Source organism: Aspergillus fijiensis (genome assembly GCF_003184825.1).
Source record: "Aspergillus fijiensis CBS 313.89 unplaced genomic scaffold BO72scaffold_75, whole genome shotgun sequence".
NCBI classification, from domain to species: Eukaryota; Fungi; Ascomycota; class Eurotiomycetes; order Eurotiales; family Aspergillaceae; genus Aspergillus; species Aspergillus fijiensis.
In genome coordinates, this window is record NW_024469051.1 from 18,697 (window position 1) to 40,201 (window position 21,505).

Consider the following 21,505-nt stretch of genomic DNA (forward strand, 5'->3'; position numbering starts at 1 on the left):
AGCTATAAATTTATATATTCTTTTTATATCTAGATATATCTTAAAGTACTGGCTTTTAAATAATTATTTTATTTATATTTATAGATTACTAAGACATATATTATATATAAATATATATAAAGTTATTTTTATAGCTATATTTTTAAAACTATTAATCTAACTAATTATTTAAAATAAAAATTCTATTTATTAAATATAGTAATATTATAAATATATATATTTTAATATAAATTTAACTATTTAATTTTCTTTATCTTACTATTCGTTTATAGATAATATACTATTAAGTAATATTATATAATGTTTAATTTTTTAAATATATTAGTCTAGAAATTAGTTAAAAATTATATGTTATAATTAGATATAAAAATATAAAATAAATTCTAATTATATTTCTATAGATATAAAACTAGCTAATATTTTTATATAAATATAAACTATTTAATATAGCTAGATATTAGACTAATTTTTTTTATAAATTTATTTATAAATATTAGAAACTAATTATATTTACTTAGAAGTTTATTTATATTTATATTTTCGAATATTATATTTTTAGATATTATTATATACTTAACTGAAAGTAATTTTATAATAAAGTTAATTATTACTATATAAAAAAATAGCTAATAATATAATTAGTTAAAAACTACTAAATAGTTTATATTTATATATATAATTATATAAATAGTTCAAGTAGTAATATATATATTTACTTAGTAATATATAATTCTAATATAATATAAGATCTTTTAGTATTATAAGATATTTATTAATATTTTAATAACTATTCTTATTATATATTATATAAAAAAGATTTTTTATAAAATAGTAAAGTATATATAACTAGATTCTTAGTATATTTTATCTGTAAATATAATATTTTTAAGTATATAAAATAAACTGTTTTTAAGTATATATAAAGAAGCTGTTTTAGAACTATTCTATAATATCTAAATAATATAAGATATTTTAATATTTTTTCAATAAACTATATAAATATATATATTATAAAACTTTTTAATAACAAAATTAATAAAATATTATATTTTATTATTTTATAATAATATATCAGTTAATAAATATTTAGATAAAATAATATAATATTTTTTATATTACTACTAATTCTGCTTTAAAAAGATTATTAACATTAAAAAATATATATAATATATTTTTAGCTGGAAAATAGAATAATATATTTATAAGATTATTTATTTTTTTAATTTATAGTATATTTATAGGCGATATTTTTATATAAATTATAATATATAAATAAAATAAAGATTTAGATATTTTAATATTATTATATTAAATATTATTTTTTAAGTAAGTCTAATAATATTTATATAATTTCTATATACTATTATTAATATATATATAACTTTAAGATAATATTTTATTTTTTAGATTATTTATATAAAATAAAATATCTTAAGTTCTGTTAGCTAATAATTATATTTATAAAAAATTAGAAATCTGCTAAAAAATAAAACTAGTTATATCTAAATATATAAAAATAGTTATAATAATTTATATAACTTATTTTAGTTAATATAATATAATATTATACTATATCTTTTATAAAAGATATTAATATTAATATATAATTAATACTTAGATTAAAAATATATAAATATTCCATTTTTATTAAATTTTATTTATAGATTTTTAAATATAATAAGCTTCTTAAATATTAGTATTTATATAATATTATTAAAGTATATCTTTTTATTTTATTGTTCTATTTTAGCAAGTTTTTTAAAAGTACTATTTTTCTATTTTAAAATAGTTATACATAAATAATATACTATAGTATTTAATAATATAAATAATTTATAATACTAAAATAATATTTTAAAACTAATAGTATTTTAGAAAATAAAAAAAACTATATTATTATAAGATTTTTTTAGAATAAAGAAACTAAGACTGTTTATTAATTTAATAGCTATATTAAGAGAAAAGCTATAAAAGTTTTAATAAATTTAAACTTAATATTTAATTATTTAAAATATTTATTTAAAATATTTAAATACTTAATATAAATATTTAATATATATATTAAGACCGACTAATATAATAATTAGATTATTAATATATATTCTACAGAATATTCGAAAGTCTTTAAAATTAAAATCTATTTATTTTTAGATATATAAAATTAAATTAATAAATCTTATAATTATAATATAAAAAACCTTCTAGTCTTAATATATTATAATAATAAAATAGTTATAATATATATACTTAATAAGCTATTAATAAAAATATTTATAAATATTTATTATTATAATATATATATATCCATCTATTAGCTAAATAATATTATTTTATAATAAAACTAGATAAAGATCTAATATAGTTTTTTATTTATTTTTTATAAATCTATTACTATATATTTTTTTACTATTTTTGTATCTATAATTAGATTAATTATTATTTTTTAGATTATACAAACAGAATATACTATTAAACTATAATTTTTCATAAAAAATATATTACTTTAAATATATAAAAAATTAAATATTTTATTGATTACTTTCTAATTCTACTTGCTAATATAATATATATATAATTTAGATAATTTAGTATCTTTTTTTATTAGTATTTTAAACTATTAGTTTTCGGATATATTTATTATTTTAATATTATATTTATTTAATTTAGTTTATATATTATACTTACTAATTATTTTTATAAAATAGAAAATAGTCTTAGGATTTTTATTATATATAATTTAGCCTGTCAGTAATATAATAATATTATTTAATATTAAATATAAAAATCTATAGTTTTTAATTGATTTTAATTATTTATTTAAGTTTTTATTATTAGTCTTATTAATTTAATATTAATAATATCTTTAAATAATCTATCTTCTTTTTTCTTATTTAAAAAAATTAATTTTTTTATAACTAGAATTTTTTTATTATAATTATTTTTAAGATTAGCTGTATATACTAATTATTTTTTAGAATATATATAATATATATTTTTAGCAGACTATAAATAAAATAATATTATTAGTATTTATTAAGACTTATTAGATTAGTATATTTTAACTTTTATATACAATATAATAACAACTATTTTAAATTATATTTATCCGGATATAAAGCTAGTTTTGTTATATAATTTTATATTTAATATATTATAATATATTTATTATCTAAGATTATATCCAGTCTGGTATATCTAACTATTATAATATTATATAATATTTAATTTATAATTTATATAAAAATAAAATCTAAGTTAATTAAATAAATATAAATTATAAGATCTTTTTACAACAGGGATTTAAATATATAATTTTTATTTTTAAATAATTTTATTTTTATATAAATAAATATATATACTATACTATATATAGGTATAGTAATATATTTTATTAAATAAATAAATATATTAACTTATTTTTTAGTTTAGACTTTTATATTAATAAGTATATTCTTATAATTTTTTAGATATATTTTTTAGTAATAATAGTCTAGTAAAATATCTTTATATTTAATAATATTTATACTAATAAATATATTTATTTTAAATTTAGAGTTATTAATTATAAATACTCTTATAATAATACAGCTATATTAATATTTAATATTAAGTAGTTTAATTAAAAAACTAATATTTTTTTATTTTATTATTATTTTTAGAAGATATATTTAAAAAATAATATACTTATTTATAGTATACTTAAAGTTAATATTTATAATATAAATATTCCTACCGATAAAACAAAACTTAATATTTTTAATATTTAAAATAAAAATTTTACTAATAAAATTAAACTGTATTTTATATTTAAATATATTATTTAGAGATTAGTTTTTTTATTAAAATCTATTATTATAATAATAGCTTATTATATATAAAATATATTAATATTAATATTTTTTTATATCTAATAAAAATAAATATATTATTAAAAAACTTAACATAATTTAATATAATATATTTTTTTAAATAGTATAATATTTAAAGATATTAATAAAGGGTCTTTTTTTTATTATATTATTATTTTTATATAAATTTTTTATATTATTTTTATATAAATTTTCTTTATTATTTTTATATATTAGATTATAGATCTAAACAGGTTTTGTTTATAATAAACTAAGACTTTATATTTTTATATTTTTTATTATTAAATAGAGATCTTACTATAGTTTTATTTTAAAATCTATAGTTCTAAATATTAATATATTTAATATTAAAATTTTTAGTATTTTAAATATTAGATTTTTTTATATATTATATTAATATAAAACTAGTATTTTAAAAAGATTTTTTATTTTTATATTTTTTATTATTATATACAGAATATATTAATACAGCTTGTTATAAAATATAAGAATAGTATAATAATAGTTATAAATTATTATAAATTTATTAGATTTATTATTATAAAAAAAGAAAATAAGATATATATAATTATTTTTATTTCTATACTTATAATACTAATTTTTATATTTATTATTATAGTAATTATTATAATAAATATTAGTTTAGTTTTTATAATAATTATATTTTTTATTATAGTTATAATATATATCATCGAATCTATTAAATATAATAGGATTAGTTAAAACTAAATATAGCTAAAATTAAGACTAAGATTAATTATTATTTTTAATAAAAACTTTATACATTTATTATAATTTATTTATATAATTTTAAGACTACTGCTGTTTATTATCTTTTATATTAATATTTCTAGTTTTTATTTTAATTTAAAAATAATTTATTAAAAATAGTTATTTAAAATATAAAAACTACTATTACAGCTGCAGCTATATTTATAAATTATTTTATTTTTATATATTTTATTTATTTTAAAAACGATATCTGTTAATATTTTAGTTATTAATATTTATATTTATATTAGTAAGCTAAAACTTTCTAGAATTAAAATTATTATTATATTAATTATAATTATGTTAGAATATATAAAAGTCTTTAAAAATCTAGTTTAGTTATTATAGTTATTATAGTTATTTTTATATTGGTTTTTTTAGTAGCTCTAATAGTTATTCTAGTTTTAATAAATATTATTAAAATAATTTTAATATATATTATTAAAATATTATTTTTTTAATAGTTATTATTATAATAATTATTATTTTGGTATTAATATTTTTACTAGATATTCTGTTTATTATCTAATTATTTTTATTAAAAAGATATTTTATTGTTTAGACAGCTAAAAAATTTGATTATTATAATAATTTATATAAATAGATTAATACCGGTTGTAAGATTAGAATAAAAATATATTTATATTAATATTAACTAGTTATAAGTATTATTAATATAAAAAATCTTATAATTATATATAATATCTTAAGTAAATATCTAAATAAATTTATTTTAATATATATTTATTTATTTATAATCTATAGTAGCTTATAAATAAATATATATTTAAATAATATTAGATTTAAATCTAATATATAAATCTTTAAATATTTTATTTTTTAAAAATATATATATATATATATATATATTTTATATTTACTAAGTATAAGATACTAATCAAAAACTATATTTTAAAAATAATTAGTAATATTTATATATATTATAGGTTTTTAATATATATAAATCATATCTTTAATATAATTAATAAAAAGATTAATATTTTTCAAATATATAATATATTCTTATTATTTAAAATACTAATCTGTCTTTATATTAGAAAAAAATAATTAATATTATTAGATTTTAAGACTTGTATATATTATATCAACTATTTTTTATTTTTTTTATTTTTTTTATTTTTATTATACTGTTGTTTCTATTTTTCATATTTATATTTTATATATTTTTTTTAATACGTTGGTTATATTTCTATTTAAAATTATAAAATTATTAGTTCATATTTTTTAACTCTGTTATAATATCGGTAAGCTGTAGTTAAGCTATATTATTTTATTTATTATTTAATAAATTATTTTATAATTTAGATATTTTATTATTAATTAAACTAATATTTTTTATATTAGTATTTAATATACTAGCATTTTTTATACTAATATTTTTTATAAAAAAAGATATTAGAATTAGATTAAAAGATATAAAAAAATTAAGTAATAAAAATATAGAAAAGAGAAAATATATAAAAAATAAAAAATAAAAAAAATAGTTTTTTAGATTACTTATTATTATCTAAATATATAGAAAATAAGTACTTATTAAATAAGAAAAAAGATAATAGACTTTTTATAGAAAAAAAAGATATAATAAAACTAAAAGATATAATAAATATAAATAAATAAATAAAAATTTTTTAATAAAAATATAATAACTTAGATTTAATAGAAGTATATAGTATTTATATAAATAATACAAATACTTTTAGAATTAGCTGTCTAAAAGTTTATATTAGATATTTTAGTATTTTACTAAAATTCTTTTATAAAAAATTTATAAGAAAAAGAATATTAAATCTTTTAATATTTAAGATTTTAATAAAAGACCTGTAGTTATTATTTTTAAAAGTTTTAATAATATAATACTAGTAGATTTTAATATATTAATATTAATAGATTTTAATCTTATATATTTAAAAGAATTATCTGGATTAATATTAAGAACTAGTTATTTAATTAGTTAAAATATATATATTATTTTTAAGAAAAAAAATTCTATAAAATATCTAAATTTCTGAATAATCTTATTAAATACTAAATAGTCGATATTCTAGTTGAATAAATAAAAAATAATATCTGCTTATTTTAGTAGTTTTAATATTCGAATAATATAAGTTATATAGTATATTATATTTTTATTTAACTGCTGAATATAGTAGCTGCTTAATATATTATAATATATTATAATCTAATATTTAAATTCTATATATTTTAGTATTTTTATTTCTATATTTTTTTATATAAAAAGATAATAATATTATAAAACAGAAATATAAAGATATATATAAAAAAAAAACAGTTAGAATCCCAGTTTTTATATTATTAAAATAAAATACAAGCTCGGTGAAGAAGAAAAAAAAATATTAATATTTAAAAAAATAATTTTTAGTATTCTAAAAAAATATATTTAAGAAAACCTAGAATTATACTAGATATACTACTAACTTATAACTATATAGCTATATATAAAAATATAAAGATTTTAAAAACTTAATATTTATTAATAAATTAATTATTCTATAAAATATTGGCCACTTTGTATACAGCTGAGATAAAAGATAAAAAAATAAGAAAAAGAAAAAAAGAAAGAAACTATAGAGATAAGAGATATAGAGACGGGGAGGCTCAAAGACAACAATAATAATATTTTTAATATTTTATTAATAAAAATTAATTCAATTAGTCTATTTTACTCTTTTCTATCTAATTAATTTATAATAATACTTTAAATACATTACTAATTATTTTTTTAAACTTTTTTAAATTATTTACTGAATGTTTATTTTTATACTAAGATCGGTTTTTGAGAAAGAAATTTTTATAATTAAAAATTAAATTAATTAGCTAGTTATATTACAAAAAAATCTATAAAATTATTAATGAAAAGCTAATAAAGTGTAAAAAAATATTATAGTAAAAAATATTAGCTAATAATTTTTAAAAAGAAATTTCTAATAAAATTATTTATTGAAAGTTTAAAAATTAAAATCTTTTTTTAAAGCTAGTTTTTTAATATATTAGATTTTTAAAGATACTAATAATTATTAAAAAATAAATATATTAAATTTTGCTATTTAATCATTATAGTTAAATTTATAATATTTTTTCTATATTATCATTAGAATAATAAAACTTTAACATAAATTTAGAAGACTAACTTTATTCTTTAGATTTAAAAAAAGTTTAAAATTAAAGATATTAAAAATAAATAGATTTTTAAAAATAAATAATATTTTTTAGTTAAATAAACGAACTGGCTAAATAAATATAATAAATTAATTTTTACAAAAATTTATAAATAATATTTAGTAAGCTAATTAAAGCTATAAAAAGTAAAAAAGATTAAAATAGTAAAAAATATTTTATTTTTAAATACAAGAAAAATAACTGAATTTATATTAAATTATTTTATTAAATATATTCAAAATTTAATATTAAAATATATAACTAAAATAAAAATTTTTTATAAATAAATTAAATTTTTATTAAAAAATTATTAGAATAATCCGGCTAATCAATACTTTTTTTTTAAAAAATAAAAAATAAAAAAAAGAAATAATTTTATTTTTCAAACATAGAAATTCTAAAAAAAGATCTTATTATTATATGTAGTATATATTTTATAATAGATTTTTTTTAAAAAATATCTACTTAGCTTTAGTTTATAAAAAAATTATTATTTTTAAATATTAAACAAAATATAATCGGATTATCTATAATAAAATAATAATCTATAATAAAAAAATAATAAAAAATTAAATTAAACTGATAAATTAGTTTATAAATCAACTAAAAATTAATAAAAAAATATTTAATAATTTTCAATTTATTAAATATTAATTAATTTATATTTATAGTAATAAATTAGTTCAGCTATTTTAAAACTAATAATCAAAATTAAAATTAAATAATTAATTTAAATATAAAATGCTAGATTCTAACTTGAATCTTAATTAAAAATAATATAATTAATAAAAAACTTTTAACTCTAATTATAAATTTATAAAAATTTAAAAATATTTTCTAATATATTTATTAAAATCTAGTTTTTATTAATTTAATAAATTTATTAAAAAATTATTTAAATATATTTAATGATAAATCTAAATTTATTAAAATATCATTTATATATTATAAATATTATGGTATTAAAAATATAGCTAGATATAAAATTTTTTATATTAATAATATTAATATATAAGTAATATAAATAAAAAAAAATAGTTTAAATATAATAAATATATTAATTAAATAATAGTAAGTAGTTACCAGTATTAATTATATTAAGAAATAATAAAAATAATAATTTTAAAAAAATAAATTAATAAATAAATACTGAATACATAATAAAAGTAAGAATAAAAGCAATAAAAAAAGAAAATATAAATAAAAAAATTTAATAAAAAGTTAAAATATAAAAATCAATAAAAATATATTAATCTTTTTGATTTATATATATAGATTTTAATTAGATTATTAATAAAATATATATTTTATTTATTATTCTAGGTACTTTTATTTCTATAATATATAGTTTATTAAATAATTTTTTATCATTATAACACCGAACTTTATTATTTAGAAAATATTATTAGTATAAATATTTAATTAAAATAAATAATAAAATTATTTATAGTTATATTATATTATTAAATAATTTAGCTTAATAAAAAATATAATTGTTATATAATATTTATTATTATAATAGTTTATATCTATTATTATAAAAATCTATTTTAGGATTAATATAAATTTATTATATTTTTAATCTAAATATTTATATTATTATATTATTTATTTTTTTATATAATATATTATTTTAAAATCCTTCAAAGAAGAAGATTTCTTAAGAATTAGTTTCAAAATTAATAGAAGACTATTTTTAAATATTTTACTTATCTTACCTAACCAGTGTGTCTACTGTATTAAGTAGTTTCTAACCAGATTTTTAAAAAATTATGTTTATTTTAGTAAAATATACTATTATCCGCAGAAAATATTATATTTTTATTTTATAATATTTTATTTATTAAAAGGAGTACAGTCTAAAAAATAATATATAAATATACTTATTTAATATTAATATTTCCAATTTTATTTATATATTTAAATATTTTGAATAGTTACTATATTAATATATTTATAGTTTATTTATTTATTTTTATTTATTTATTTTATTTTTTTGTTTTTTTTATTTTAAAATATATTGCTGTTTTATATATTTGTTTTAGTTAATAATTTATTTTTTATATATTACTATTTTTATTATCTTACTTTTATTATATACTGTTTTTTATATCAATATTTATTTCTTTATATATATAATTAATAACAAGAATGTTTTTATTTTAATATTTAGTATATATTATTGTTTGTTTATTTGTTTATCTATAATAACATTCTACTATTTATTTATCTAGCTGTTTTTTTTACTATTTCAGCAGCGGAACTTTAAGACTGTTAATTTCTTTTATTCTTGATCTTTTCTAATAATCATAATCATATTAATTAATCATATTACACTTTGTCCATAACATTAACAACTTTTTTATGTAAACCAGAATAATTAAGATTGTAAGCCGGAGACTACTAAAAAAAGCAATTTATTAAAAATAATTTAATATATAATTAAATAATTTTGATATAAAAAATATTATTATTAAATTAATAAACTTAAAATATCTAGAAATAAAAATAAAAATAAAAATTCTAAATTTAATATATAAGCTTAATAAAATATTCTTTTTTTATTTAAATACTTACGTTTTATTAATATTAAGAAAAAAAATAAAAGAAATTAATAATACAGTATAAATAAAAATAAAAAAATTCTAGTATTAGACAGAAAAGTCGGACCGTCCAATTTTTAATACTAAGAAATAGTAGAATAATATACTTCTAATAAAAAAAATTATAAATAATAAAAAACTAATAAAAAAATAAAAACAGAATAAAAATATGTAAAAAAATAAACAGATAAACGATTAATATAAAATAAACTTAATATTAAAAAAATAAAAATAATACTATACTAACAGAAATCTAACAGATATAAATATAAAAAATATATAAAAAATAAAAAACAGCGCGGGTGTATAAAATATAAAAAATCTATTTAAAAAATAAAATTGAATAAAATTAAATAAAAGACACCAGAACTTACTTTCTATATAGTAATAAAAAATACTATTAATAATAATTAGAAGATATAAATATAATATTAGCAAATATAAAAACAAACAAATATATTATTAGCAGAAAAAAAAACTAACAGCTTGTTAAAAAAGAATTCAGAAATTAATAAAAATTAAAACTATTTATATATATAAAGCAGAACTATTTATAAAATATGAAACAGAAAATATATAAATATAATATTCAAAGAAATAAAAATTCTCGGATATATTAGAAAATTAAAATATTAAAGACAAAAACAGAAATATGACATACTATTAATTAATATAAATAATTTATTATATAAAAAATAGTTATATTTTTCATCTGCTATAAATAGTAATACAGTAGACAGTAGACGCTAATACTACAGATAACGCCCCAGACAGGAACAACAGTTACCACCGGTGAATAATCAGTAACAGCCATATTTATTAAGTTTATCTATATTTAAATAAAATCTTCAGATATTATTATTTCTAACAGAAAATCTTAGTTTGGTTTAAAATTCTAACAAAAATTTTATTATATTTTTTTTCAAATTAAGTTGAACTCCTCTAAATATACTTTCTTCATTTATGTAATCCTCATATAACATCTCATACTAAGAATGGAAAACACAGAATTTCTCTATACATGTATATATACACAGCGGCATAGTATTCCCCGCCTGTGACGGAGCCATTTGGAACAATAGCTTTTCATAGTCCCATTACATTCCTGACATGGCTCATAGTCTGTTGAGCATTGGTCCTGGCTGTATGCTTTCCCTGTTCAGCGACAGCATCTAGATACCCGCCCTTGTCCGCAATTAGTTGTAAGTATCTTTCCCTGATAGGCGCAAGCTTGCTCGAGATCTGATTTGCTAGGGTTTCCTTCAGAGCCCTGAGACTAGAAAATCGGTGCTCCGAGACTAAATCCTCGCATGTTCTTCCGTCAAAATGACTAAGAAGCTCTAAGAGATTCGACACACCGGGCCTGCCAATGGGGTCGTACGTTACGCCTGCTTCCGAATCCGTGAGCGCAACCTTGATCTTCTTACAAATTTCCTCTGAGGAGTCGGTGAGAAGAATTCTGGATCGTGGGTCACTATGAGACTTGGACATCTTAAGATTAGGCTCTTTGAGAGACATCACTCGCCTAGCGGGTGCTACAGGGCATTCCATAGTCAGTAATCTTTCTCTGCCGTGGTAACACTTTCATTGGGGAAACTAAAAGCGCCTTACATATAAGAGCCTCCGGAACTGGAAAAACCCGACCATATCGATGGTTAAAACTATTCGCAATATTCCGAGAGAATTCGAGATGTTGCCTTTGATCCTCTCCAACTGGAACGTGGGTAGCTCTAATCGGAGTTAGCCAAGATCTGCGGGGTGTTGAATAGCACCAGACCTGTGAACAAGTATGTCCGCTGCTTGGAGAACAGGGTATGAAAAAAGGCCAAGCCGTAACTCGGATCTTGCTGCTTGGCTTTCGAGAGTCGCCTCGTCGGGTAACTGAAGCTTGCTCTTTTCGGTGTTAATGCTGATGCCTCAACGATAGTTCTTTGCTGCAATGCCTGCAACCCATAGTCTCCGTCTTCCATCATGATTACTCACTTTCCATTGAGTCATTCGAGATAGGTATCCCATAGATGCTATCGTGCATAAGATCCAGAACAGCTCAGCATGTGATTGAACCTGACGGTGGGTTAGTGGACAAGAAAGACATTCAACTGATAAGAGCAGCACAGCGTACGGCGGATTGATAGAAGAGCGTGGAGCGGTTTGGATCTAAGCCCACGGCAATCAACGCGGCGAGCATTTGTTTCCTCCAGTCTCTCAATTGGCAGCGTTCTTGGGGCACTGTGAGCGCATGTAAATCCACGATAGAGAATACAAGTCTTGTCCCATCGGTCGCGGTGTCTTGCAATCGAACCCATTCCTTCAAAGCACCCAAGTAATTACCCAAGTGAGGCACACCTGTAGGCTGGATACCAGAAAAAATCGTGCGAGGTGCATCGGAAGCGCGTTTTGTAGTACAGATGCTAAATGATCTGTTAAGGTGACAGCTTTTCAGCTTTTCGTATCTGATGGGGATCCTGATGGGTCGTCCAGTGCAAAGCCGGTGCTCGTTGGCAGCCAATCTGAGATTCTTATTGAGGCAAGAGCTTATATTATACATGTTGTATCAACACCACCTTGTCAAGACGAGTTGCATATAGACATGGGTTTACATTGCAGACATGGGTTTACATTGCATCGCCCGGGAGCCGCGGAATATACCCGGCTGTTCATCACGTGATTAGAAGTAACTGGTGTCATGTAAAAAGATGTCATTGTATAGGAGCACCACCCCTTAATAGCCCGTGTATTCCGATCAGTCCTTGAACTATCTAGACAAAGGCCACTAAAGGAAACACGGACACGGGGCTACATGAGATGATTGAAGGCCGGGGATCCATAGCAGTGGGTGTCATGTTGGGATTGTGTTCTTATTTGCATTTGCGAAAGCTGTTGAGAACCATGCCGAGACAGAATGGTGTGTGATGGTGTGGACTGCAAATTTCTCCCAAGGTCGCTAAGCAGAAGTATCAGAGATTCCATGGCCCGGTAATACAGATCAAACAAGGCAGCAGCTTGTGTGGAAGTAGCCTTGACGGGTCAGCGCCTGCCGACCTCTGATAAGGGGCTCTTCAGTGTGACCAGGTGGTCTTTGTTCAGAATTTCAACAAGAGAATCGTCCGATTTTGTATCTTGTCTTTGACCGAATTGTGAAAGGAGTCCTTCAAGTGACTTTTCGGTTTCTGGACCCGCTCTGTCCAAGTTCTCGACGACATCTTAGGTACGAACAAATAGTCAGCTCTTACTAATGGTCAAATGCAGTAGAAGGCTTAGACATACCGAGACTGTCGTATTCCCACATGTTTGCTTTCATACCCACTCCATGAAATGCATATTTCCTCAAAAAAGCCAGCCACGCCTGGACAGTCTGTGGATTCCCATCTTTGACCTGAATCAGCCGACGCAGGGTTATACGCTCAAAGTTCTCTTGGCTCTTCTTGTGAACAAAATTGCTTCGGGGCACAGTCCATCTTTCGACAATGCGTGGTAAAGGTACAGGCCCAGAGACCGGAAGACCTAAGTAATATGCAGCTCGTATAGCGAAATCCGAAAAGAATTCAACATTTCGAACGCTGTATGATCTCAACTGTAGATCACACACTGGAAGACCATATTCAGCCTTTCTACGAAGCGGCCGTAGATATACGGCTTGAACGCTTCGGGGCAGCCGTGCCTTGCCACTTAAACTCTCAAGACGCTGCACCCTGTAGATATAGTTAGTCCGTTATTCGATCGACAATTTGCGTTCGAGTGAAAGTCCAACCAATCTTTGGCTTGCAGCTGAGGCGATGTAGATGGCTTTGTCGAGTGACCAGAACTAGACTGAAGTAAGCCAAAGAAGCTCGGAAGCGCGGGGAGTGAGTTATAGCCGCTGACATTCGTTCGTCCTTGACCAGACCGGAGGTGCGAGATACATCGGCGCTGAGTGGATTATTTCTTTCCAGCCCAGTCAAGGAGCTAGAGTGGCGAGTTAATATAAGAGGCTAATTATGCTGGTGTCAATAAGTGCCGTTCTTTTGACAGTGTGGCATTGGAGAGTCACCTGTAGTCGCTGGCCTACCCGTGAGAGCAGCCGCGGAGAGAATTTTAGAGACATGAGTACAGCGGTAAACGGTGACACTGGTACATTAAAATCATAAGATGATGCTGTTAAAAAGAGCGATGCATCGGTAATATGCTAGGTTTTCCAGGTCCGGTGCCTTCCCCAAAGGCGGTCGTACTTAAGCTGTCTCCCATTGGCTGTGGGTTGACCGCTTTCCATGAGCCGTCCCGCGTGTTGGCTGATGAATCAAGTACGGGACATGATGCAGCCAAAGATGATCTTACTTGCGCGAGGTAGCCTTATTTCTGTGAATGCACTTCTACTCATTCGGGCTGAGTCAACGCTACTAATCCAACCCCAGGTATTTGAACGCTTTCTGTTGCTCGAACCATGTGAGGAATTCCTCCCTGGCAACTCTGATGTGCCCGGCTTCTGTTTCAAGACGCAGCTGTTCATTGCTGATCACAACGAAACCTGCTCAAGTACTCGAATGAAGTAGCCAGGCCGAAAATCGCTCAGATGTCTGAGAGAGCACTCCGCCAAAGCAAGCCTAAGGCGCTCCGCCAGTCGGCTAGAAAATGTGCGCCATCTTTCGAGGCTGGGAGTTCATCGAAAACCCACGATGCCAGGAATCAGAGCATCGCGCAAGCGAACAATTCTCTGGAAGCGGCACCAAACAGCAAAAGGACGCGGGCGCATAAGCCCATGCAGCAGAAGAGACAAAGGCTTACCGCCCCAGAGCAGTTGACCTCAATTCAAAGTGCTGGGAATGTTTGTGGTAGTTATGACGCCCGACAGGTTGGTATGGCATGTTCGAATGAGCGTCGCGCTCAGTCGTGCTCGGGCTTCTCTAATGCCAGTGCTGCTGTGGTCGGGAACGAAAAGAATGACAGTCACCATCGCTCTTCCAGCAAATCGTCCCTCGTGGCAGGTAGTTCTATTCCTTTGTCTCTGGCGTCGGCTGCTCAAATCGAGTCTGAACGCGAAGCCTCAGTTCACTCGCTAAGCAGATCGCCAATCTCAAGTCATCTCTCACAAACTAGGGACAGACCTGAGAGAAATATGCCGACAGTTCCATATCAGCAACGAGTGAGGCCAACGCGAAGAAGGCTTGTTGATTCCTTAAGCGCGGCAGAGGAGTCAGTCCTGAATGAAGTATCCGCCTCCGACTCTGAAACCTGTGGCGCAAATACATCTTCCGTGCTAGGAATCCCCCAATCAGAGGCTGGAGCTTTGCAGCTGGACCAATTTCGGGATCAGCAAGGTCCCGTCAAGTCCTCAAACAATGACAGGGAGGCAGGAACATTGGTTTCAAGCACTCTTTTACGTTCCAGGATAACGTACGCTCGCCAACGCTCGTTTCTAGGAAGTACCTTGAGCACCTCTGACTCTGAGTTACATGGCGCTTCCGCTTCAACTTTGGACGGTGTTGAAGCTAGTGGTTCATCTGCCTCACTCAAACATCGCAGTACACCTTTGTTGTCTGCCGATGGCGAGGAACACGGCAGGCCTGTCCGTAGCATCCATGAGCTGAGGCAGGCTGGGGACAATGCTCGCTTCCAAGAGTCGGTTGAAGCACTATTCGATGATTTTGAAGACCCGGGCAACCCCGTTTCCGAGAGATGCAATGGGCTCATTCAGCTGTGTTCGAAGCTACTCAAACCCGACTTCATGCATCGATTCTTGGAATATGGCTTCGATGAACGACTAGTTCAAACTACGGTGAGCAATTTAGACATTATCTCATCTTGTCTAGCACTGTGTGCCTATAGATTGGTCTGTCTCAAAGGGGTTTATTCGTACTCAAATTTGGGAACATTTTGGACAACTCTTGTCGACAAATCTTCATTATTTCTAGCAGTGAAAGACGATATAATGTCCTTGGCCGGCAATCCACGATTGCATGTGTCAAGAGCCGTGCAAGCGTCACTCAGGGATCTCATCCCACGATTGACAGCTTCGATGTTCTCAGAAAGCCCGACACTGAGACTTTCTCCACGGCTAGCCATTCTTTCCTGCATTAGCATTTGCTTGACAGCATTCCAAGACAAGTCTCAACCTATACAGCCCATTTCCCGGTCTTTGCTAGATAACCTTATTGGGCTCCTGCCTCCGAACAATGGTAAAGCCACAGCATACCCTCTGTCCTACGACGATTTTCAAACAAAGACAATGACTCTCCTTGTTCTGGAGAGTTACCTAATGCTTCCAGCGACATCAGGCTACGAGTACAATGGTCCTTTCCACAAATTTGTCCTGATGCATGATGACTTCATTCGTCCTGCCCAGGATGACCAAGGCCGACGAATCTTGACGTTATATTTGAGGGTCGTACTAAACCTCACCAACAATGATCCTCTGGCGTGCGAGCAATATGCCGCACCTGAAATAATCACCGGATTTGTTCGAATCATCACAACTGAGCTTTCAGATGCGTCTGCTATCGTCGGCTTCGGTGAGCACGAGTCATTCAACCTCGTCATCTTGGCTCTAGGTGTTCTTATAAACCTGGCAGAACAAAGTGAGAGTTGCAGAGCCTCCTTTCTTGTGCCAACACATGCCTCGCATCCACCCCTTGGGACACTTGTACATCAGTTTTCTCTCAGCATCGACCTCATCAACCATGTAAGTGTTGAAAGTTCGCTGCCAGTAGAAATCACCGCTCATCTAATCACCAGGCAAATTCCCTTTCCGAGTCACATAATAATGTTGCTGTCGGGTACTTGTCAATACTGCTAGCTCTTCTCTGTCTACTTAAGGAAGCATACTTTCGAATTCAGGAACTGCTCATGGAATGTGGTAAGGGGATCGCCTCGGTCATTTCAACAGCGAAAGAATTCTTGCTATATCATCAGAAAGTCGAAAGGGACTCACGACTCGGCGAATTCCAAAATCGCGACAACACATCCACGGCACGTTTGACACATATCATAGAGCAGATAAGCCAACCGTAGAACAAACCCGTTACCATGGTGACAATACCTTCATCCACCATAGCTAGGTGCGGTTTTAGCACCAGGGTCTCGAATGGTGTACGGATTTCTTATGATAGAGTACTTGCTCGGTACCATAATCAACTCAGGCATAATAATCACTAGGCATGGAAAAGTCTTCAAACATGGCATTATTTTCTGCAGCCAAAACAACAAATCTGGTACTGTAACAGTTAAATTATAATCGATAAGGCGATAAGTTTAACCCAATGCGCTAAATGCCCTTCCCGTCCTGACATAATAGGTATGTGCAGCCGTTTGATTTGTTTGCCACTCTCGGCTGGAGTTCTAATGTCCCGAATTCCATCTTTATGATGAGGGCTGCTGAGACTACAGGAACTTATAGTTTCTTTCCTCATACTAATCCGTTTTGACTATTGCGGGGAATCTGCCACTGCGCTACGCTCCAGAAAGAATTCTGTACCGCTCAAAGGTCTTTCTGCGTCAGTATACATCCTGCCTATAAGCGTTAATCTGTACTGCTATTTAAGAGGAAGATGCCCAGTGCTCCGAAGCAGCGGAAGATAGCTATTGTTGGCAGTCGGTCTGTGGGTAAGCATCTGCTATTATTTTTTAATTTCTACTATAATCGCCCCCCAAACTGACCTGTGATGAACTTGTGACTGTTTAGGTAAATCTTCTCTTACAGTTCGGTTCGTTGAACATCATTTCGTAGAAAGCTACTATCCCACGATTGAGAACACGTTCAGCCGCATTATCAAATATAACGGTCAGGACTACGCAACTGAAATTGTTGACACAGCTGGTCAAGTAAGAAAGACCCATGTAATCTTACTCAATGGCATGGCTAATCCTGCGATAGGATGAATATAGCATACTGAATTCAAAGCACTTCATTGGCATCCATGGATACATAATTGTCTACTCGGTGTCATCCCATCAATCATTCGATATGGTCAGAGTCATTCGAGATAAGATACTAAATCATTTGGTACTACCCTAGAACCTATTCACTGCAGCTCCATTATACTGATGCAATAACACAGGGTGCTGACCACGTGCCCCTTGTTATTGTTGGAAATAAGAGTGACCTCAAGTCAGAACAGCGTCAGGTGTCCTTGGATGAAGGGCGGCAACTGGGCGAAGAATTTAACTGTGCATTCACTGAGGCCAGTGCTCGACTCGATTACAATGTTGCAAAAGCCTTTGACTTGATGATCGGCGAGATTGAAAGGTCCCAGAACCCATCTCAACCTGCAGGAGGGAACAAATGTTCCGTAATGTGATCCTTCTAAAATCACTAGGTATCACTCGATGGGTAATGTGTCTGGGTGGGGTGGGAAGATCTGTTTAAATATGCCTAGCCACCTACAAAGCCTCCCTTTGTTCTATGTATGGCGTGTCCTTGGTTTCTTTTTACTATCTTACATGTTAATCATTTTAAATGAATCTGACAATACTTCAGCATAATACAACAACTCTGCTATACTGACTAGACTTCAAAAAAGTATATGTGAATACTGCATTCCATCTATATAAGCCAAGCATAATCAGCTCGAACATCTGCTCTGCAGTAGGAACTGGGAGCAGGTGGCACTCGGGGAGGGAATGGTGAACGAACTCGGCCTGAAATCAATTTGATGCTATGCCCGAATAGTCAGGCCACCTAGAATTTTGCCCCTCATCCTACACGGCAAGAAAGTTCAGCCTTTTTCAAATACCCCTCTTTGTCAGTGCTCGACCACTTTACCATTCACAGATCAGATATACTTTCTCACAATCGAGTCTGTAAATTTTTACGTATACTTGAGCATACTGGACCATTTTCAACACACCGCTCAAAAATGCTTGACCTTGCTGATTTTATCACCGAACGCGGTGGTAACCCGGACAGAATTAAGGACAGCCAGCGCAAAAGATATGCACCCGAACATGTTGTCGATGAAGTCCTCGACCTATATGAAGAGGCAAGAAGGGGTATATTGACACATATTATCATTTCACCGTGCAATTGGAACTTCTAACTAAGATTACCCCCGCCTACAGCACGCTATGAAGTCATGCAGATCAATTCCCAGCTCAACGCGCTCCAGAAAGAGATCGGAAAGATGAAGAAGGTCGGACTTATCAGTCAATTCCATCATTATCTCCAAATGAAATATCTATATCTAATCAGTGCGAATCATCAAACAGAACAAGGAAGATGCAGGCTCCTTGATGGAACAAAAGGCTGGTCTTGAGCAGCGTAAAAAAGATGCCGAGGAACTTGCCGTCCAGAAAGAATCGCAGAGGGACAAGAAAATCCGAACAATTGGCAACATCGTGCATGATTCAGTTCCCGTTAGCAACAACGAGGTTTGTGTTATCTGTATATCGATGTATCGATATAATTGAGACTGACTCGCCTACTAGGATGACAACGTTGTGGTCAAATCTTGGGTGCCAGAAAACGGGAAGGTAGAGAAGCGCGATTGTCTGTCTCATCACGAGGTGCTTACACGTCTTGACGGTTTCGACCCGGAGCGTGGTGTTAAGATCGTAGGCCACCGTGGGTACTGCTTGACGGGATATGGTCTCTTCTTAAACCTTGCGCTCATCAACTACGGACTTGAGTTTCTCTGGGGAAAAGGCTATAAACCAAACCAGCCTCCCCAGTTCATGCTCAAGGATATGATGGCGAAGACCGCGCAGCTCGAGCAATTTGATGAGGAGCTTTACAAAGTCACAGAAAGTGAAGACAAGTCCACTGATAAATATCTAATTGCCACTTCGGAGCAGCCTTTGTCAGCATTGCATGATGGGGAGTGGCTTCAGGACAAAGACCTTCCGATCAAGTCAGTACTATGCCAACATGTCCGCATATTATACTAATGGTTCTCAGGTATGCCGGGTATAGCACATGTTACCGCAAGGAAGCAGGCGCGCATGGGAAAGATGCGTGGGGTATTTTCCGAGTTCATCAATTCGAGAAGGTGAGAAATCTGTGATAAGCAACATTGATTGACCAGCACTAATTTTAGCATAGATCGAACAATTCGTTCTCACAAAACCGGAAGACTCTTGGCAGGCTTTTGAAGAGATGATGGCTACATCGGAGGAGTTCTATCAGTCCCTTGGGCTGCCATATCAGGTGGTAGCAATTGTCTCTGGGGCATTGAACAACGCTGCTGCAAAGAAGTACGACTTAGAAGCCTGGTTTCCTTTCCAAGGGGAGTATAAAGAATTGGTTTCCTGCTCCAACTGCACTGATTACCAATCGAGGGCGCTCGAGATTCGTTATGGCATTAAGAAAGCCACCGATGTTAAGAAGTCCTATGTTCATGCTTTGAATGCTACTCTTTGTGCCACTGAACGAACACTTTGCTGTGTCCTCGAGAACTACCAGACCGAAGATGTACGTTGTGACCTGCTCTATACCGTGACCTTTTAGCTAACTATACATAGGGTATCGTTGTCCCGGAACCTCTTAGGAAATATATCCCAGGAATGCCCGATTTTCTTCCATTCACAAAGGAACTTCCTAAGGACAGTACCTCTCAGAAGTCCAAGGCCAAGCAGGCTTCGAAGAGCGCGACTAAAGCGGAAGATGCTTCCGAGAAGTTGCAAAACCTCCAGCTCTGAGTGCTTTCGTCCGGAAAATCTCACTACCTATTCAGATCAAGAAATGATCTTCCTGCCGCCCGAATACACATGATCGTGGCTAATCCTCAACTTTCAATGTCATAGATATGGAGCTTGAGATGGTTTGGTCTTACACTGGCGGTAGAGCTTACCTCTAGAATTCGTCTTGCTTTCATTGATTATTTGTGCAATGCTTGACTCCACTTATACATAAGTATACCTCGTAATAGCTTGGCTTGTCTCTGCATAAGCTCTATGCTCCGGTCATACAGGGCTATATTCTGGGTTCTCTATAGAGCTGGAAGTGTTCAGCCTCCGTAGGCAGCAAAGCAGTAGTATGCAATATAATGAGTAGTAGTTTGGTGTACTTCAGGGGGTACTGGAGAAGGAAGGAGCCGGCCCCGCTCTTACCCCTCCAATACGTACTTCTTGTTTGCAGCGATGACTCAAACATTCAAT

General features: G+C 27.9%; 4 protein-coding genes across 4 annotated transcripts; 2 read left to right on the top strand and 2 right to left on the bottom strand.

Annotated features, from left to right (window-relative positions):
* Positions 1-11,378: 11,378 nt before the first annotated feature.
* Positions 11,379-13,228, bottom strand: BO72DRAFT_272699 (tryptophan--tRNA ligase MSW1). Its single transcript, XM_040940222.1, has 5 exons — positions 12,564-13,228; positions 12,425-12,505; positions 12,219-12,334; positions 12,055-12,171; positions 11,379-11,993 (listed from the first exon to the last, which is right to left on the bottom strand). Exons 1-5 carry the CDS (start codon positions 12,987-12,989, stop codon positions 11,528-11,530), a joined length of 1,206 nt encoding a protein of 401 aa, XP_040796456.1. The 5' UTR covers positions 12,990-13,228; the 3' UTR covers positions 11,379-11,527.
* BO72DRAFT_272643 (mitochondrial 37S ribosomal protein uS10m) lies at positions 13,229-14,442 on the bottom strand. The gene is made up of 3 exons (XM_040940221.1): positions 14,306-14,442; positions 13,709-14,133; positions 13,229-13,644 (listed from the first exon to the last, which is right to left on the bottom strand). Coding segments are annotated over exons 1-3 (603 nt in total). The 5' UTR covers positions 14,308-14,442; the 3' UTR covers positions 13,229-13,468.
* A 1,091-nt stretch (positions 14,443-15,533) lies between these two features.
* BO72DRAFT_389428 (ras-domain-containing protein) lies at positions 15,534-18,711 on the top strand (the record flags this gene model as incomplete). The annotated part of the gene is made up of 5 exons (XM_040941769.1): positions 15,534-17,096; positions 17,150-17,387; positions 18,141-18,235; positions 18,288-18,416; positions 18,472-18,711. The coding sequence occupies 5 exons, from the start codon at positions 15,534-15,536 to the stop codon at positions 18,709-18,711; spliced, it is 2,265 nt and encodes a 754-aa protein (XP_040796458.1).
* A 558-nt stretch (positions 18,712-19,269) lies between these two features.
* Positions 19,270-21,046, top strand: BO72DRAFT_389407 (serine--tRNA ligase SES1; the record flags this gene model as incomplete). The annotated part of the gene is made up of 7 exons (XM_040941767.1): positions 19,270-19,402; positions 19,472-19,542; positions 19,619-19,780; positions 19,838-20,259; positions 20,307-20,397; positions 20,451-20,819; positions 20,870-21,046. The coding sequence occupies 7 exons, from the start codon at positions 19,270-19,272 to the stop codon at positions 21,044-21,046; spliced, it is 1,425 nt and encodes a 474-aa protein (XP_040796459.1).
* Between the last annotated feature and the right edge of the window lie 459 nt (positions 21,047-21,505).

What these genes read in the sequence shown, in the direction of transcription:
- BO72DRAFT_272699 (XM_040940222.1), bottom strand. Translation starts at nt 12,989, where the DNA reads ATGTATAATATAAGCTCTTGCCTCAATAAGAATCTCAGATTGGCTGCC. An exon ending in CGCTCTTCTATCAATCCGCC is followed by an intron (nt 12,506 to 12,563) that starts GTACGCTGTGCT and finishes ACCCACCGTCAG; the next exon opens with GTTCAATCACATGCTGAGCT. An exon ending in CTCGAATGACTCAATGGAAA is followed by an intron (nt 12,335 to 12,424) that starts GTGAGTAATCAT and finishes AACACCGAAAAG; the next exon opens with AGCAAGCTTCAGTTACCCGA.
- BO72DRAFT_272643 (XM_040940221.1), bottom strand. An exon ending in GTGGGAATACGACAGTCTCG is followed by an intron (nt 13,645 to 13,708) that starts GTATGTCTAAGC and finishes TTCGTACCTAAG; the next exon opens with ATGTCGTCGAGAACTTGGAC.